This window comes from Felis catus, chromosome A1 (genome assembly GCF_018350175.1).
Source record: "Felis catus isolate Fca126 chromosome A1, F.catus_Fca126_mat1.0, whole genome shotgun sequence".
Classification (NCBI taxonomy): Eukaryota; Metazoa; Chordata; class Mammalia; order Carnivora; family Felidae; genus Felis; species Felis catus.
In genome coordinates, this window is record NC_058368.1 from 195254596 (window position 1) to 195272796 (window position 18201).

The 18201-nt window shown below is 45.5% G+C and overlaps 2 protein-coding genes across 2 annotated transcripts in view; one reads left to right on the top strand and one right to left on the bottom strand.

The window, feature by feature from the left end:
- SLC36A1 (solute carrier family 36 member 1) overlaps positions 1-18201 on the bottom strand; it is a 167523-nt gene that overhangs the window by 53544 nt on the left and 95778 nt on the right. The gene's annotated exons all lie outside the window — the stretch shown is intronic.
- Positions 1-18201, top strand: part of FAT2 (FAT atypical cadherin 2) — an 84849-nt gene that overhangs the window by 36494 nt on the left and 30154 nt on the right. Inside the window, exons 7-12 of the mRNA XM_006927970.5 lie at positions 1336-1475; positions 2308-2589; positions 3908-4118; positions 8377-12435; positions 13657-13853; positions 16210-16363. Coding sequence (XP_006928032.4) covers positions 1336-1475; positions 2308-2589; positions 3908-4118; positions 8377-12435; positions 13657-13853; positions 16210-16363 — 5043 coding nt within the window. The remainder of the gene's footprint in view (positions 1-1335; positions 1476-2307; positions 2590-3907; positions 4119-8376; positions 12436-13656; positions 13854-16209; positions 16364-18201) is intronic.

An 18201-nucleotide genomic window follows, 5' to 3' on the forward strand; every position in this document is an offset into this window, starting at 1 on the left:
ACTTGGGTCCAAGCTCTCATGGTCTTCTCTGAAATTTCTTTTGTCTCTAAACCAAGATTTTGTTAAAATATCTGGGGGGAGGGGAGCATAGACCCCTCTGAGAATCTGATGAATCCTTTGGGAATCTAATGAATGCTTAGGCTCTCTTCCCAGAAAGGTGTGCACATGTGCACGTGCGTGCGCGCACACACACACACACACACACACACACACACACGAGAATACAAATATAGGGATTTATAGATCCCTTGAAATGCAGCCAGGGATTCCAGGTTAAGAATATCTAAGAGTTTCAGTACCACATGAACTTTGGGGTCCAATTAGAGAGATTCTGTCTAGTTCAGAGATTGGATGCACACCTGTCCCAAGATTTTTGACTTTCAATTCTGACTAACTGTTCCTCTTGTTTGGCTTTTCTTTTTCTTTGGCACAAATTAACACATGTACTCTGTAGAACATTTAGAGGACACAAATAAATGCAGAGAGGATGATAAAATCACCAAAGCCCCCACCAATCAGAAGATAATCCACTGTTAAAATGTTGCTGTCTTTCCTTTTTGTGGTTTTTCTTTACACACACACACACACACACACACTTAGGGTTATATTAAAATGTTGTTTTATAACCTTTTAAAATATAACATGAACATATTTCCATGCCACTAAACAGATTTCTGTTGAGTAAACAATTAAATAGCTGCATGCTAATTCTACATTTTAGATTTTTACAGTTTATTGCATCAATTTCCTCTTGAACAGAGTTATTTTCTTTTTTTTTAAATTTTTTTAATGTTTATTTATTTTTGAGAGAGAGAGAGAGAGAGACAGAGTGTGAGCAGGGGAGGGGCAGAGAGCGAGAGGGAGACACAGGATCTGAAGCAGGCTCCCGGCTCTGAGCTGTCAGCACAGAGCCGGACCCAGGGCTCTAACCTATGAACCGTGAGATCATGACCCGAGCCAAAGTCGGGTGCTTAAACGACTGAGCCACCCAGGCACCCTGAACAGAGTTATTTTCATTTTTCTCCTGCACATAGGCACCTTTAGGCTATGCAAACTGTCCTGTAGGCCACGGGGTGGAGCTCCATTACTCCTGTGTTTACCATCCTGGTAGCAGAACACGTTCTACGGCAAACGTTGGTCTTCCTCCGCCACTCTTCAGGCCTTATAAGTGTACCTTTTTCTGTATCACCGCTCAGATCTTGATAATAATTTGACAAGAACTTGACAGGATCCACGGCCCCTTCCTCTAAACGTGCCAGACAGACCCCGTTGCTCTCCTACTGTCTCCATCACTGAGGCTGTGTGTGCTCCTCCCCCTCCCCACCCCCACTCCAGGTGGTGACCAGGACATGGACTTTGACATTGAGAAGACCACAGGAAGCATTGTCATCGCTAGGCCTCTCGACACAAGGAGGAGGTCGAGCTATAACTTGACCGTGGAGGTGACCGATGGGTCCCACACCATTGCCACTCAGGTTAGAGGCTTGACTGGGGACCCCCTGAGCTGAGAGGGGACGGGAGGCTTCCTTCATTGGGAAGAAGCTACACAAGGCTTTCAGTGGATGTGGTGTACTTCAGAAGACGCCGAATTTGGAATTAAGGTTCTGCCTTCCAGTCTTATCTGATAGATTTTCTACTTCTGTGCTCTTGGGAGAATTCTTGTTCCCACTGTGTAACGAAGGGCTTTGTCTCAATGAACAGTTTTCCATTAAGGATAAAGTTCCATAGAGGCTGTCGGGGGTATGAGGCATGCTGGTCAGTGGGGGCTCTAGATTTCTACGGTGGTTTCAGCCAGAGTTTTACCCGCTTCATATATTGGAATTTCATTAAAAAATTCACTTGAAGAAAGGTCCTTTTAACCGAAATTTTGTTTTTGAAAACCACTGGACTGCACATTATTTCAAAGCCTTGTGATTTTTTTTTAAATTTTTTTTTAACGTTTATTTATTTTTGGGACAGAGAGAGACAGAGCATGAACAGGGGAGGGGCAGAGAGAGAGGGAGACACAGAATCGGAAACAGGCTCCAGGCTCTGAGCCATCAGCCCAGAGGGCTGACGCGGGGCTCGAACTCACGGACCGCGAGATCGTGACCTGAGCTGAAGTCGGACGCTTAACCGACTGCACCACCCAGGCACCCCAGAGCCTTGTGATTTTGAAATCGTATCGTTCATTCAACAAATATTTATCGAGTGGCTGCTGTGTGCCAGGCACTGTTCTAGGCACCGATGGTATGGCGAAGAACCAGACAGACAAGGTCACGGACCCCCTAGAGCTTACAGGCTACCTTTCCCTCTCATTCTCCCTAGGTCTACATCTTCATGATTGCCAATGTCAACCACCATCGGCCCCAGTTCCTGGAGGCTCATTATGAGGTCAGAGTTCCCCAGGACACACTGCCTGGGGTGGAGCTCCTCCGAGTTCAGGCCACGGATCCAGACAAGGGCAAAGGCCTCATCTACACCATACATGGCAGCCAAGACCCAGCAAGTGCCAGCCTCTTCCAGCTGGACCCAAGCAGTGGTGTCTTGGTAACCGTGGGGAAGTTGGACCTTGGCTTGGGCCCCTCCCAGCACACGCTGACAGTTATGGTGAGTAAGCCGAAAAACCAGGAAAGATGCACTTGCATGTGGATATGTGGGGGTGGGCACCCTTGGAGGCACGCTGAAGGTCCCCTCTTCCCTGATAAGACAGGTACGCCGATGCTCATGACGACGCATGACATGAGATGTGATACTTCCCAGCCTGCCAGAGGCACCTTCCATAAGGGGTGCCTGAGAGTAAAGAAAGAGATTACAGAGCTGCCAAGGAAACTCCTACAACCTGGGCTTTCTCTGGGCTCAGTCCACACACCCCCCAACAGCTCTCTCCCTGCTCCATGACCTCATGGCGACAATGCAGACTGCCACAGTGTCAGAGCTGGGGAGGACCCAGAGACCCTCCTGCCTAGAGCAAGCACTAGGGTGAGCAAGAGAGGCGTTGGCAGGGCACAAAAAACTAAGAAGGACTCACTTTCAGGGTTCTGTGCCCGCACCTTATGACTCTGAGAGTGAGACTCCTTAAATCTACACCCTACGTGCCTCAAGTGCCACACTCTAGTCCCAGCCTGGATCCTACCCATTTCTCTCCTCTTACACCACAGGCCCACAGGGGCTTACTCACCATCATACAGTTCTTTATGATGGAACCAGAATCAAATCCAGCCTTCCTGACTCAAGGAGCAGGATTTTATATGCTAGGTTATCATCCTCTGGGCACATTAATATATATTAAAGGCTCTGCAAAGTCCTGCAACAAAGAAAACTTTAACATCATTTAATTCCGCGCCCCCTAAATTTAGTTGACCATAGAATTTTTTCCCCTGCGTAACATGTTAACATCTTGAAGAAATATCATCTGAGACCTCAGTTGAAAAATACGGTTTCTGTAATTCTTTCTGTCTTTCTCCTAAAATGGGACAGTCCATGAATACAGCTAAGCCTAATAATCACTAATTTATAAGTTAATTTAAAAAGAAAAAAGAGCAGGGGCGCCTGGGTGGCTCAGTCAGTTAAGCGTCCGACTTCAGCTCAGGTCATGATTTCATAGTTGGTGGGTTCAAGCCCCGTGTCAGGCTCTGTGCTGACAGCTCCGAGCCTGGAGCCTGCTTCCGATTCTGTGTCTCCCTCTCTCTCTGCCCCTCCCCCACTCACACTCTGTCTCTCTGTGTCTGTCTCTCTCAAAAATAAAAATAAGCATTAAAACAATTTTTTTTGAAGAAAAAAGAGCATAAAAGAGAGCAAAATTTAAAGCAACACAGAGTTACAGTTGGGTGTATCTTTCACTGGCATTGTATTTCATTGACCTTCATGTAACCCTGCCGCCTCCCATTCCGTTTGCTGCTCACGGCATTCTCCCCTGGGCCCGTAGGTCCGAGACCAGGAGATGCCCATCAAGAGGAACTTTGTGTGGGTGTCTATTCACGTGGAGGCTGGAAACCTCCACCCACCCCACTTCACCCAGCTCTACTATGAGGCGAGTGTTCCTGACACCACGGCCCCTGGCACAGAGCTGCTCCAGGTCCGAGCCATGGACGGTGACCGGGGAGCCAATGCCGAGGTCCGCTACTCCTTCCTGAAAGGTGAGAGGCTGGCCATGAGTCCAGAGCATGAGGGAAGAGTCTTTGGCAATAAGAAAAACCACCGGAGGCATGAATTTGCAAGTGAATCAGATGCCAGGCTCTCTAACCTTTGGCAAATACCATTTCTAGAGCATTCTCTGGGATTATAATAACCTAAATTAATCCACTTCCAGAGATGGTAAGAATAATAACAAAGGGCCTACTTAAGTTATGGGAGAATTTATAGACATATTATATAAATTCAGCAACAATGTATATATAAAGGATGCTTATGGAGTCCATGTAACATCTTTGTAATATCTTTGTGCCTTTACAATAGAAGTGACCTATAAATACTTTGTAATATGTATGGCACAGTTTTAGGAGTTACATTTAGGAGTAACATTTTCTGTTAAGGCCGTATCATTGTTTCATATCTATTATATGGTTTTCTTCCTCTCAACATTGGGAATGATGTCCCCTGTACCAGAAAGTCTTTGTAAAGAGAAAAAGAGAAAATGTGCATTAATACATATTGTAAACTGTCACATATTATACAAATGCCAGGGGTTATTGCTATCATTGATACATGTTAATTATAAATAATTAAAGAAACAAAAATGATAATATCTAGTATCCAAATATAATCATTAATGATAATTTTTAATGTTTGATAATTCTTAATGATCTTTAATAAAAGTAAAACTCAGCGAGCTAGATGTTACAAAGGGACTCATAGAGCATAATGTTCATTTACTGCCTATACACTTTCTAGAAATCAGAGCTTTTACATTTTTTTTTTTTTAAGAAACAGAAACTCTTTTACCTTGCCAGGTGGCAGAAGTCTATATATACATCACTGAAGAATGATAATACAAATTCTAACCCATTAATTGCTTACTTTTTGTGATTTATGAAGCATAATCACACCTTTAGCTCATTTTATCTTTTTCACAACCCCATTGATGGAGGTACTAATTTTATTTTATAGATAGATTAAGACTTGTTCTAAAATATCCTTCTGATTATAGAAGTCACACATGCTCATTTTTTAAAACATGGGAGAAGCAGGAATAAAGAAGAAAATAGCACTCTGCCATAGTTTTCACCAGACAAAATAATTTTGTGTATTTCCCTCTTATCTTTTCCTATGCATATTTTTGCAGTAGTAAGATTGGGTGTGGGGGGGCTTGGATGGCTCAGTCAGATAAGTGTCTACTTTTGATTTTGGCTCAGGTCATGATCTCATGGTTTGTGAGTTCGAGCCCCATCTCTACCTCTGCGCTGACAGTGCGGAGCCTGCTTGGGATTCTCTGTCTTCCTCTCTCTCCCCCTTCCCTGCGTGTGTGCATGCATGTGGACTCCCTCTCTCTTTCTCAAAAATAAACATTTAAAAGCAAAGATTGAAGTGAATATACAATTTTGTGCCCCAGTTTTTTTCTCTCAGAAGCATAACATAAAAAAGTATAATTATGCCCAGGTAGTTTACTTGGCTACTTTTAATAGAACTACTTTTCAACTGTAGTCTACTTACCAAAACTGTTTTTGGTGAAACAGGGTCTGTATCACAGGGCAAATTGGGAAATCACCTCACTAGTCAGCTGGAGAATAGCTTCCGTGAGTGGGAGACTCAGATGGAATGTTTTGTGATGAAGCCTGGCTATTTGGTTACTGTTGAAATAATAAAATATGCACCTGTGTGATAAACAGAACAAGAATAGTAAAGTATAGGTCTTCCCTGAGTGAAGACCTATACCCCTGGAGGTGAGCAAAATTGTTCAGGTGTTACTCAGTGATGGCATTAAAGAGGCAATCTTCTCATCACAAGAAAAAAATTGTGACTGTGTGAGATGATAGATGTTAGCCAAACCTATTCTGGCAATCCTTTCGCAATACAAAGGTACATCAGATCATTATGTTGTATACCTTAAATCGGTACAACATTATATGTCGATTACATCTCAATAAAACTAGGGAGAGGGAAGTATCCGTTACACAAGTTGAAATTCTGGAGATCTGCTATGTGACATGGTGCTTTTAGTTAACAATACTGTGCTATATACCCTTAAACATTTGCTAAGAGGTAGATCTCATGTTATCTGTTCTTACCATAAATGAAAGAAAGAAAGAAAGAAAGAAAGAAAGAAAGAAAGAAAGAAAGAGCAAGCAGGAGGGAGGAAGGGGTTGTTGTCTAAATAAAGTCAGATTTTAAAAACTGCAATAACTTTGAGACACTATTTTGGGGGGAAATATAATTAATTATATTTTCAACATTATTTTTTGGGAATCATAATGTTGTATAATCAGAACTTTCCTCAAAACTTAAATTTGAAATGTTATTATGCCTTTATCAAAATAAATATTAAATTTTATTGTTTTTCACAATTTTTTAATGTTTATTTTTGAGAGAGAGGAAGAGAGACAGAGCACAAGTGGGGGAGGTGCGGAGAGAGAGGGAGACACAGGATCTGAAGCAGGCTCCAGGCTCTGAGCTGTCAGCACAGAGCCCAAAGCGGGGCTCAAACTCATGAACCGTGAGATCATGACCTGAGCCGAAGTCAGATGCTTAACTGAGCCACCCAGAAGCCCCTACATATCAAATTTTAAATTTTTTTTTCAACGTTTATTTATTTTTGGGACAGAGAGAGACAGAGCCTGAACGGGGGAGGGGCAGAGAGAGAGGGAGACACAGAATCAGAAGCAGGCTCCAGGCCCCGAGCCATCAGCCCAGAGCCTGACACGGGGCTCAAACTCGCAGACCACGAGATCGTGACCCGGCTGAAGTCGGACGCTTAACCGACTGCGCCACCCAGGCGCCCCACAAATTTTAAAAGGCCTATAAAAGATAGGCAATCAGATATGGAGAAAATACTTCCCCTTGATTTTCACGGGGGCTTCCTGGTTAGTCAAGGACAAAGGCTTCACTGGGTACTCGAATCTCTCATTCTTCTCTAACACTTGCTACTCTTGGTTTTACAAAAGAAAGAGGATAGATCTCAGGCTCACATCCTTTAGCAAGCAATAGGTTTTATCCAGATTTTACCCAGGTATTTTATCCAAATGTTTTTTTCCACTGACTTGTTTTTGTGGTAGCCTCTGATGTGTGGCAAGCAATAAGGATTTTCTTTTTTAAAGTAGTGATACAGGGGCACCTGGGTGGCGCAGTCGGTTAAGCGTCCGACTTCAGCCAGGTCACGATCTCGTGGTCCGGGAGTTCGAGCCCCGCGTCAGGCTCTGGGCTGATGGCTCAGAGCCTGGAGCCTGTTTCCGATTCTGTGTCTCCCTCTCTCTCTGCCCCTCCCCTGTTCATGCTCTGTCTCTCTCTGTCCCAAAAATAAATAAACGTTGAAAAAAAAATTAAAAAAAAAATAAAGTAGTGATACAAAAGTTGCCTATTAAGTTATTTTAAATTTAGGGGCACCTGGGCAGCTTAGTCAGTTAAGCATCTGACTTTGGCTCAGGTCAGGACCTCATGGTTCATGAGTTCGGGCCTCACATCAGGCTCTGTTCTGACAGCTCAGAGCCTGGAGCTTGCTTCAGATTCTGTGTGTGTGTCTCTCTCTCTCTTTCTGCCCTTCCCCTGCTTGTACTCTGTCTCTCTCTGTCTCCCCCCAAAATGAATGAGCATTAAAAAAATTATTTTTAAGCTATTTTAAATTAAAAAAACAAATCCGTTTAAAGGAAAATATGCACTCAATAATGGTATAAAATTGCGAAGGTGGTGGCTGGATATTGAAAAAACTATAAGGGCAATGTGAGAATGCTTGACATTTAGAAAATCCAGGGGTGGTGGAAAGGGTATTTGATCAGGAGCCTCCAGGTCTGTGTTCAGTCTCTCCCCACCCAACCTCCAAGCCCAACAAGGACCTTCCCACCATAGACTATGTGGGGAGCAGATAGGGTGGTTTTTAAAAGTCTCTCCTATAAAAGTCGCCACCGAAATACAGAGTGCAGTGTTCTTTTCCTACAAAGCGTTAAGTTTCTTTCTTCGCTTTCAAGACCTTCTACAGCTTTGGTTTGTAGCTGAAGTTGTGACCCAAAGACTGAGTGATCATTGAAGCTGCCATTTATGGAGTAGCTACTATGTGCCTTGTGTAAGGTATTTTATAAAATAGGTGTCTTCCCTATATACCATTTCATAACTAAATCCAGGATAGCACAGGATGTGGATTTTGTCCTGTCCACGTTTTGTGTGATAGCCTCATTACTGATCTAGAAAGCCTACTTGGTATCTCTTGAACATGGGGTGAATTTCAGTTTGCCTTGTTTTTTGTTTCAGGGAACAGCGAGGGTTTCTTCAACATAAATGCCCTGCTAGGCATCATCACTCTGGCCCAGAAACTCGATCAGGCAAATCATGCCCGGTATAGCCTGACAGTCAAGGCAGAAGATCAAGGCTCCCCACAGTGGCATGACCTGGCTACAGTGATCATTAATGTTTACCCATCAGATAGCAGTGCCCCTATCTTTTCCAAAGCCGAGTACTTTGTCGAGATCCCTGAATCAATCCCTGTTGGTTCCCCAGTCCTCCTAGTGTCAGCGACAAGCTCCTCGGAAGTTACCTATGAGTTAAGAGAGGGAAACAAGGATGGTGTGTTCTCCATGAATTCATATTCTGGCCTCATTTCCACCCAGAAGAACCTGGACCATGAGAAAATTTCATCTTACCAGCTGAAAATCCGAGGCATCAATATGGCAGGAGCATTTACTGATGTTATGGCTCTTGTGTACATCATTGATGAAAATGACAATGCTCCCACGTTCTTCAAGTCCGTGTTTGTGGGCCAAATTAGTGAAGCAGCTCCATTGTACAGCATGATCGTGGACGAAAACAACAACCCCCTTGTGATTCGTGCCTCTGACCGTGATGAAGAAGCTAATTCCTTATTGGTCTATGAAATTCTGGAGCCAGAGGCTTTGAAGTTTTTCAAAATTGATCCCAGCATGGGAACCCTGATCATCATATCAGAGATGGATTACGAGAGCATGCCCTCTTTCCAATTCAGCGTCTACGTCCATGACCAAGGAAACCCCATCTTATTTGCACCCAGGCCTGTCCAGGTCACCATCAATGTCAAAGATGTAAATGACTCCCCTCCCAGGTTCTCAGATCAGGTATATGAAGTAGTGATAGTGAAGCCTATCCATCGGGGTATGGAGCTCCTAATCGTGCAGGCCAACGATGATGACTCGGAAGTCACTTACGGCATCAAAACTGGCAATGCTGACGAAGCTGTTGCCATCCATCCCATCACAGGCCGTATATCTGTGTTGAACCCTGCTTTCCTGGGAGTCTCTCGGGAGCTCACCATCAGGGCTTCTGATGGCCTATATCAAGATACTGCATTGGTAAAAATTTCTTTGGCACAGGCTCTTAACACAAGCTTGCAGTTTGATCAGGTCGTCTATAAGGCAACAGTGAAGGAGAATTTACAGGATAGAAAGGCACTGGTGATTCTTGGTGCCCAGGGCAATCATTTGAATGACACGCTTTCCTACTTCCTACTGAATGGCACAGATATGTTTCGGATGGTCAGGTCAGCAGGTGTGTTGCAGACAAGAGGTGTGGCATTTGATCGAGAACAGCAGGACACTTATGCGGTAGCGGTGGAATTGAGGGACAACAGGACCCCTCAGCGGGTGGCTCAGGCTCTGGTCAGGGTCTCTATTGAGGATGTCAATGACAATCACCCTGAATTTAAGCATGCACCTTATTACACAGTTATCCAAGATGGCACAGAACCAGGGGACGTTCTCTGTCAGGTATCTGCCACTGATCAGGACTTGGGGGTAAATGGTGCTGTCACATATGCATTTGCAGAAGATTATGCATATTTTCGAATTGACCCCTATCTTGGGGACATATCACTGAAGAAACCCTTTGATTATCAAGCTTTAAATAAGTATCACCTCAAAGTCATTGCTCGGGATGGAGGCACCCCAACCCTCCAGACTGAGGAAGAGGTACTTGTCACCGTGAGAAATAAATCCAACCCGCTGTTTCAGACTCCTTACTACAAAGTGAGAGTGCCTGAAAATATCACACTCTATACCCCAATTCTCCACACCCAGGCCCGAAGTCCAGAGGGACTCCGACTCATCTACAACATCGTGGAGGAAGAGCCCTTGATGCTGTTCACCACTGACTTCAAGACTGGTGTTCTAACAGTAACAGGCCCTTTGGACTATGAGTCTAAGACCAAACACGTGTTCACAGTTAGAGCCACAGACACAGCTCTGGGGTCATTTTCTGAAGCCACAGTGGAAGTCCTGGTGGAGGACGTCAATGATAACCCTCCCACTTTCTCTCAATTGGTCTACACGACTTCAGTATCGGAAGGCTTGCCTGCCCAGACCCCTGTGATCCAACTGTTGGCTTCTGACCAGGATTCAGGGCAGAACCGTGATGTCTCCTATCAGATTGTAGAGGATGGCTCAGATATTTCCAAATTCTTCCAGATCAATGGGAGCACAGGGGAGATGTCCACCGTTCAAGAGTTGGATTATGAAACTCAACAACACTTTCATGTGAAGGTCAGGGCCATGGATAGAGGAGATCCCCCACTCACTGGTGAAACCCTTGTGGTGGTTAATGTATCGGACATCAATGATAACCCCCCAGAGTTCAGGCAACCTCAGTACGAAGCCAATGTCAGTGAGCTGGCAACATGTGGACACCTGGTTCTTAAAGTGCAAGCTCTTGACCCTGACAGCAGGGATACCTCCCGCCTGGAGTACCTGATTCTTTCTGGCAATCAGGACAGGCACTTCTCCATCAACAGCTCATCAGGAATAATTTCTATGTTCAACCTTTGCAAAAAGCACCTGGACTCTTCTTACAATTTGAGGGTAGGTGCTTCTGATGGGGTCTTCCGAGCAACTGTGCCTGTGTATATCAACACTACAAATGCCAACAAGTACAGCCCAGAGTTCCAGCAGCATGTTTATGAGGCAGAATTGGCAGAAAATGCAAAGGTGGGAACCAAGGTGATTGAGTTGCTAGCCATAGACAAAGATAGTGGTCCCTACGGCACTGTAGATTATACCATCATCAATAAACTAGCAGGTGAGAAGTTCTCCATAAACCCCAATGGCCAGATCACCACTCTGCAGAAACTGGATCGGGAAAATTCAACAGAAAGAGTTATTGCCATTAAAGTCATGGCTCAGGATGGAGGAGGAAGAGTGGCCTTCTGCACCGTGAAGATCATCCTCACGGATGAAAATGACAACCCTCCACAATTTAAAGCATCTGAGTACACAGTGTCCATTCAATCCAATGTCAGTAAAGACTCCCCAGTTATCCAGGTGTTGGCCTATGATGCAGATGAAGGTCGGAATGCAGATGTCACCTACTCAGTGGACTCAGTGGAGGACTTGGATGAAGAGGTCATTGAAGTCAACCCAACTACTGGTGTTGTCAAGGTGAAAGAGAGCCTGGTGGGATTGGAAAACCGAGCCTTTGACTTAAAAATCAAAGCCCAGGACGGGGGGCCTCCTCACTGGAACTCTCTGGTGCTGTTACGACTTCAGGTGGTTCCTAATGAAGTATCCTTGCCCAAGTTTTCTGAACCTTTGTATACTTTCTCTGCATCTGAAGATCTTCCAGAAGGGTCTGAAATTGGTTCTGTTAAAGCAGTGGCAGCTCAAGATCCAGTCATCTATAGTCTAGTGCAGGGCACCACACCAGAGAGCAACAAGGACGGTGTCTTCTCCTTGGACCGAAACACAGGAGTTCTAAAGGTGAGAAAGGCCATGGACTATGAGTCCACCAAATGGTACCAGATTGATTTGATGGCACATTGTCCCCATAATGACACTCCCTTGGTCTCCTTGGTCTCTGTCAATATCCAAGTGAAGGATGTCAATGACAATAGGCCTATCTTTGAGGCTGATCCCTATAAGGCTGTCCTCACTGAGAATATGCCAGTGGGGACCTCAGTCATTCAGGTGACTGCCAATGACCAGGACACTGGGAATGATGGCCAGGTGAGCTACAGGCTGCCAGCGGATCCTGGTAGCAATATCCATGAGCTCTTTGCCATTGACAGTGAGACTGGCTGGATCACCACACTCCAGGAGCTTGACTGTGAGACACGCCAGACCTACCGCTTTTATGTGGTGGCCCATGACCATGGAAGGACCATCCAGCTCTCCTCTCAGGTCCTGGTTGAAGTCTCCATTACAGATGAGAACGACAATGCTCCCCGATTTGCTTCTGAAGACTATAGAGGATCTGTGGTTGAGAACAGTGAACCTGGTGAACTCGTGGCCACTCTTAAAACCTTGGATGCTGATGTCTCTGAGCAGAACAGACAGGTCACCTGCTACATTACAGGTAAGAATACTTGTCTTGGAATGGCGGCACTGGGGTACATTGAAAAAAGTCTAGTAAGAGGTGCCCTAAGACACGGGTTTAAGTCCTGGCTCTGTGGCTTATTAGATTCCATTTATAGACTTGGCATGCCTATTCTCATTCACTTCACAAGGATGCTGGTAAGATCTAATTTGAGAAAGCTCAGACAGCCCCCTGTAAATTGGAAAGTGTTTTGCAGAGAAGATCTCTTATTACTTTAGGTGAAGTAGAAAGAATAGAAAGGAGATACTTGTAACTGTTCTCGGCTTCTAGAGGATGGAGAAGCCATCAGTAGTCTTATGATCCCTGAAAACTCTGTCAGATGACTGTCCTTGTGGAGTGTATTCTGCCTAGAGCAAGTTGTGGATACCAGAAAGACTCCTTAAGTCAATCATAGGACCTAAGTGTTGCAGTGAAAACACTCATAGATATGATTCCAGCTCAGTCCCCTCATTTCACACACAGGAAAACCAAAGCCCAGATAGGGGCAGAAACTCAACCAAGGTCGCACTCCAAGCCTGAGTCAGATCTGGCATTAAAACCATACTCTACGAGCTGCTTTCCCTAGCGGTAGATACCTATTGCAGACTTAAATTACCCCAATCCCTGTCCAGTGACTGAACCAGCTAGCCAGTGGCCATAAAGGAGCTTTTGTTTTTAATTTTTTAATGTTTATTTATTTTTTAGAGAAAGAGAGAGACAGAGCTGAGTGGGGGAGGGGAAGAGAGAGAGGAGACACAGAATCCGAAGCAGGCTCCAGGCTCTGAGCTGTCAGCACAGAGCTGACACGGGGTTCAAACTCACGGATTGTGAGATCATGACCTGAGCTGAAGTCAGATGCTTAACCGACTAGGCCACCCAGGTGCCCCAAAATGGTGTTTCTTTATTTCTTGTATAGAATTGAAATTTACTTCCCTTTAACTTCCCCACAATGCCTTCCAAAGCACAAAAAATAGGAAATTTGCCCCTCAGCCACATATTTTAGAGTGGTGCTTCTCACGGTGATAATTCCATTTCATAGGAGGCCTTTGAAGCCAGAACCAAATAACTGACTCAATAGAAATATGGGTCCCTTATTCAGGGAGGAAAATTTTGTCTTTCCTAGAAATCCTGGAAAAAGTGTCACATGGGCAGCCACCTATGGCACAAAGCCTGGTTTATTCCTTTTCCTCAGCTCCTGGAAGCTCTGTTCCATCTTTTTAGAGGGAGACCCCCTGGGCCAGTTTGGCATCAGCCAAGTTGGAGATGAGTGGAGGATTTTCTCGAGGAAGACCCTGGACCGTGAGCACACGGCCAAGTACTTGCTCAGAATCACAGCTTCCGACGGCAAGTTCCAGGCTTCGGTCCTCGTGGAGATCTTTGTTCTGGACATCAATGATAACAGCCCGCAGTGCTCACAGGTAAGGGCCGGGTAAGGGTGAGGTGGCAGTGGAGGCAGAAGAGGAAGGAGAAGGACTCGGGGGACTATCTCTGAGGCTGGCATCACTGACCAGCTCTTGCTTCTCCCCAGCTGGCCTCAGACTAGTGCCCTAGGCAGGGTTCATTCTAGGCAATTCCTTCCCTCGACTGCTGCCATAGGGATGTCACCAAGTTCTTTAGAACCCCTGGTCCATACTTTTCCCCCTATACTCCCTACAAAGGTCTACTTCCCTGCAAAATACATCCAGAAGTAAAGTAACTTCTTTATTCTCCAAGCACAATCTGCTGTGCCCAGGGGGGAAACCCCTCTTCCACTCAGCTTGTTAGCTTGGCTCATTACATCCAAAGAGACCTGCCCCCAGAGACACCCCACACTACTTTCATGCCCATATATACATATCCCCACACCTACATGGATAATACAGACCTTAGATGCCCTCCTCAAGTTTGTAAGTATACACAAACATGCAGGCAGGGCAGTTGCATTTTTGCTGAGGACTTCACTTAATTCAACCCTAAATTACTCTTGAAAACAAACGTTGAATCGTGGTGGTGGTGGTGTGTGTGTGTGTGCACGTGTGTGTATGTTGGGAAGAGAACTGTGTTCTTAGAGGACCTAAGCGAGTAATCATTGCCACGTAGCTTTGTGTTGAAACATATTTTTTACATTTCTTTATTTTTGGGAGACAGAAAGAGACAAAGCATAGAGGGGGAGGGGCAGAGAGAGAGAGGGAGGCACAGAATCCGAAGCAGGCTCCAGGCTCCGAGCTGTCAGCACAGAGCCCGACGCGGGGCTCGAACCCACGGACCAGGAGATCATGACCTGAGCCGGAGTCGGATGGTCAACTGACTGAGCCACCCAGGTGCCCCTAAACATATTTTTTAAAATACAGTAAATAATTCTTAACTCTGGTGGTTTGCATTGCCTCAAAGTTTTCAAATAGAACATTTTACTGTTATAACATTTCAAGTTACAGTAATTCAAATTTACATAAAATCCAGCCATTCAGTATATATACATAAATACAAACTTACACATACTCACTCGTACACACACACAAAGGATCCTCTACAACTCTACATATACATGCAAATACCCATACATATATACACACACAGATACATAAGCATATACCTGCATACACACAACATTCATCCATCTGTATACTCATCCAGACGTGGAAATACACATATATAACTCACACAAACATACTTACATGTGCATTGCATATATATACGCACTTCACTTATTTGCACACATTGATGCAACACATACCTTATAACACAAAAAATACATATATCCCATCACCTTTTCTTCCTCTGTCTTCTACACACCAACTCCAGAAAATCATAGTAGAAAAAGAAAACCTATATTATCAGGTGCATGGAAAATGCCTTTGTGGGATCCAAGATGACCACCTTTTGGGTCTCAGAAGGGCAGCCTTTCTTGGGGAGGATGGTGGCCATACTTTCTTCCTCTTTCCCCTTAACTATCCTTGCAACCAGCCTGCATCCTCCCCATGCTGGGAGAGGCCAGGACCAAGCTCGCCCTGGCCTTCCCAGAGGTGGTCAACTGCATCACTAGAGTCAGAGAAAAGAGGTCTGGGTGGCCATCTCTATGCAGCCCACCCAGGCCCAAATCCTCCACCCAGAGCAGGGTGTCACGCTCACCCACACCCTGCAGTGGGGGAAACCAGTTTGCTTGGAACCTGTGCCCAGAGCCAGCAGGTAGAGGAACATTGGGCTCCTGGGGAGCTCCAGCCTCTCCCCTGTGCCATATCCCCTGCTATGAAGGTACCTGCAGTGAAGGGAGGATGGGGGCAGGCCCTGGGGGCTCTCAGGGTCCAGACCTGACTCAAACAGCCAAGGGTCTGTCTTGGGGTGTAGGCAGGTGAGCCTGACAGCATGGCCTCACCACAGAGACCAGGATGCCTGGCCTGGAGGGAGTGGCTTGACCTGACACCTTCCAGAACGCCTCACATCAGGCTCATCTCACCAACCTCCTCCAGAAGCCTCAAAGGACCCGTGTGGAGTAGGTGGAAGCAGGTCCTTCTAGCTCTGAGTGTGGGCTTTTGATGGTGGATCTTCTCTCTCGTTCCCCATTCATTCTCTTTCTTTTCCGACTAGTCCTCTTGCCATCCTGCTCCTTGTTTGCAATCTCCGTTTTCCTTGCAGTTTCACCTTCTCTTTTAACCACGCCCTGCTTCCCTCTCTTCCCCTCTCCCCATCTTGCTCTCTGACCTCTCTCTCTCTGTTTCTCTCTCCCTCTCTGTCATTCTGCCTCTCTCTCAGTCAGGCGTATCTCCCACAATCTTCCTCTTTGTGTTCCATCTCCAGCTTCTCTATACTGGCAAAGTCAGTGAAGATATATCTCCAGGACACTTCATTTTGCAAGTCTCTGCAACAGACTTGGACTCCGAAACCAACGCTCAGATCACATATTCTCTGCATGGTCCTGGAGCAGATGAATTTAAGCTGGATCCTCATACAGGTGGGTTTCCTGAGCTGCGGGATCCAGCCAAGAACTTACTTAGTGAATACCAGTGACAAGTGCCATGCTAGGCTCCTTGGAGAAGAAGCGAGAATTCACTTGTCCATCCATCCATTCACTCAGCAAACATATTGGTACTATGTGCCAAGTATTGCACTAGATGGCGGGACATAATCAATAGACGGACGGGCTCTGGGTCTTATGGGAAAAGCAGTCATCAGATCAGTGGTTTGAACGTGCTGAGTTAAGAAAAAACGCAAGATGCTAAGGGAAGGTTTGACAGGAGCAGGGAGAGAGCCCTGGGGGCAGAGTTAAGGGAGTCGGAGGGATGGACACTCAAGGAGAATTTATACAAGGACCTTGTTTTAGGAGAGAGCACATTCATCTGAGGTCCTGATGCAAGGCCAGAAACTAGTGCACAGAGGGGAGGAGATAGGCCAAGGGTAGGGGTGGGGGGGGGCACAAACTCCACCTTTAGAGCCATCAGAGGATTTAGGCAGGTGAGCTTCATGGTCAAGGACATGATCTCAAGACGTGTATGCTGCAGACCTCAAAATATTATTGCAGAAAATCCCAAGAGAGAAAGTCTATAGAAGTCTAGCCCAGGTCAGGCACGTAGTACAAGTTCAGTGGATGCAGTTGACACTGTCATTATTATTAGAGGACAAAGCCCAGAGCTGGAAACAGAGAGCCCTGCAGGGTAGACCACCAATGCCTGGGAGAGGATGGGCTGTGAGAGTCTGATGGAGAAGACAGGATGGGGTCTGCTTCCTTTGGAAAAACGGCCGCACAGTGGGATCCCCATCCAGCTGCGATGGGGGAAGGTGTGGGCATGGGCAGCACAGAAGGCCCAGGCCACAGACGGCCAGCTGCTGACACTTGGCTTGGAACCAAGAGCTCAAAGGATGGCTTGGAGATTCCTGAGCAGGGAGGTGGCAGGTGAGAGTGGTGTCCCAGGAAGCTGTCTGGATAAATAGGAGACAACCTTGTCCTTTCTCATTCCAGCATGGGCGTGCTGAGTCACCCCAGGCAGGTTACCTAATCTCTCTCTGGGGCTGTTTGTTCAGCTGCAGGATGATTGGTGGGGTCTTAAAAAAACGGGGTGGTTTTTTCTAAATATGGAAATAATACATGCTCATTGTACAAAAATCCAAACACCGTGGGCGTGTATTATGCAGAAACTGGAAAGTCTGTATAATAATCAGCCCCTCCCCAAAGAGAAGCACTCTAGAATACTATTTTGTGACTTGCTTTTTTTCACATAGCAACATCTTGGAGGTATTAACAAGGCATTACATAAAACTCTATCATAATTCCTTTTGGGTCGCACAGTATTTTACTGTATGGCTAATTCGTAATATATCTAACCAGTCCCTTTTTGAAAGACATACAGGATATTTTCAGTATGTTGCTATTATAAACAGTGCTACAGAGAATATCTTTATACATACATTTTTATCCTTGGGTTGATTATTCCATAGGATATATTCTTAGATGTGAAATCGTGGGCCAAAGGATACATTTTTTTTTAATGTTTATTTTATTTTTGAGAGACAGAAACAGCACGAGCCGGGAAAGGGGCAGAGAGAGGGGGAGACACAGAATCTGAAGCAGGCTCCAGGCTCTGAGCTGTCAGCACCGAGGGGGCTTGAACTCACCATCTGTCAGATCTGTGAGATCATGACCTGAGCCGAAGTCGGATGCTTTACTGGCTGAGCCACCCAGGCGCGCCAAAGGATAAACACATTTTATGTGTTGTTAGAAATTGTCTAGTCGCCCTTTAAAAATGTTGTGCCTCTTTGTAGCTCATTGGTGAGAATCTGAAATTGGTGATGTGT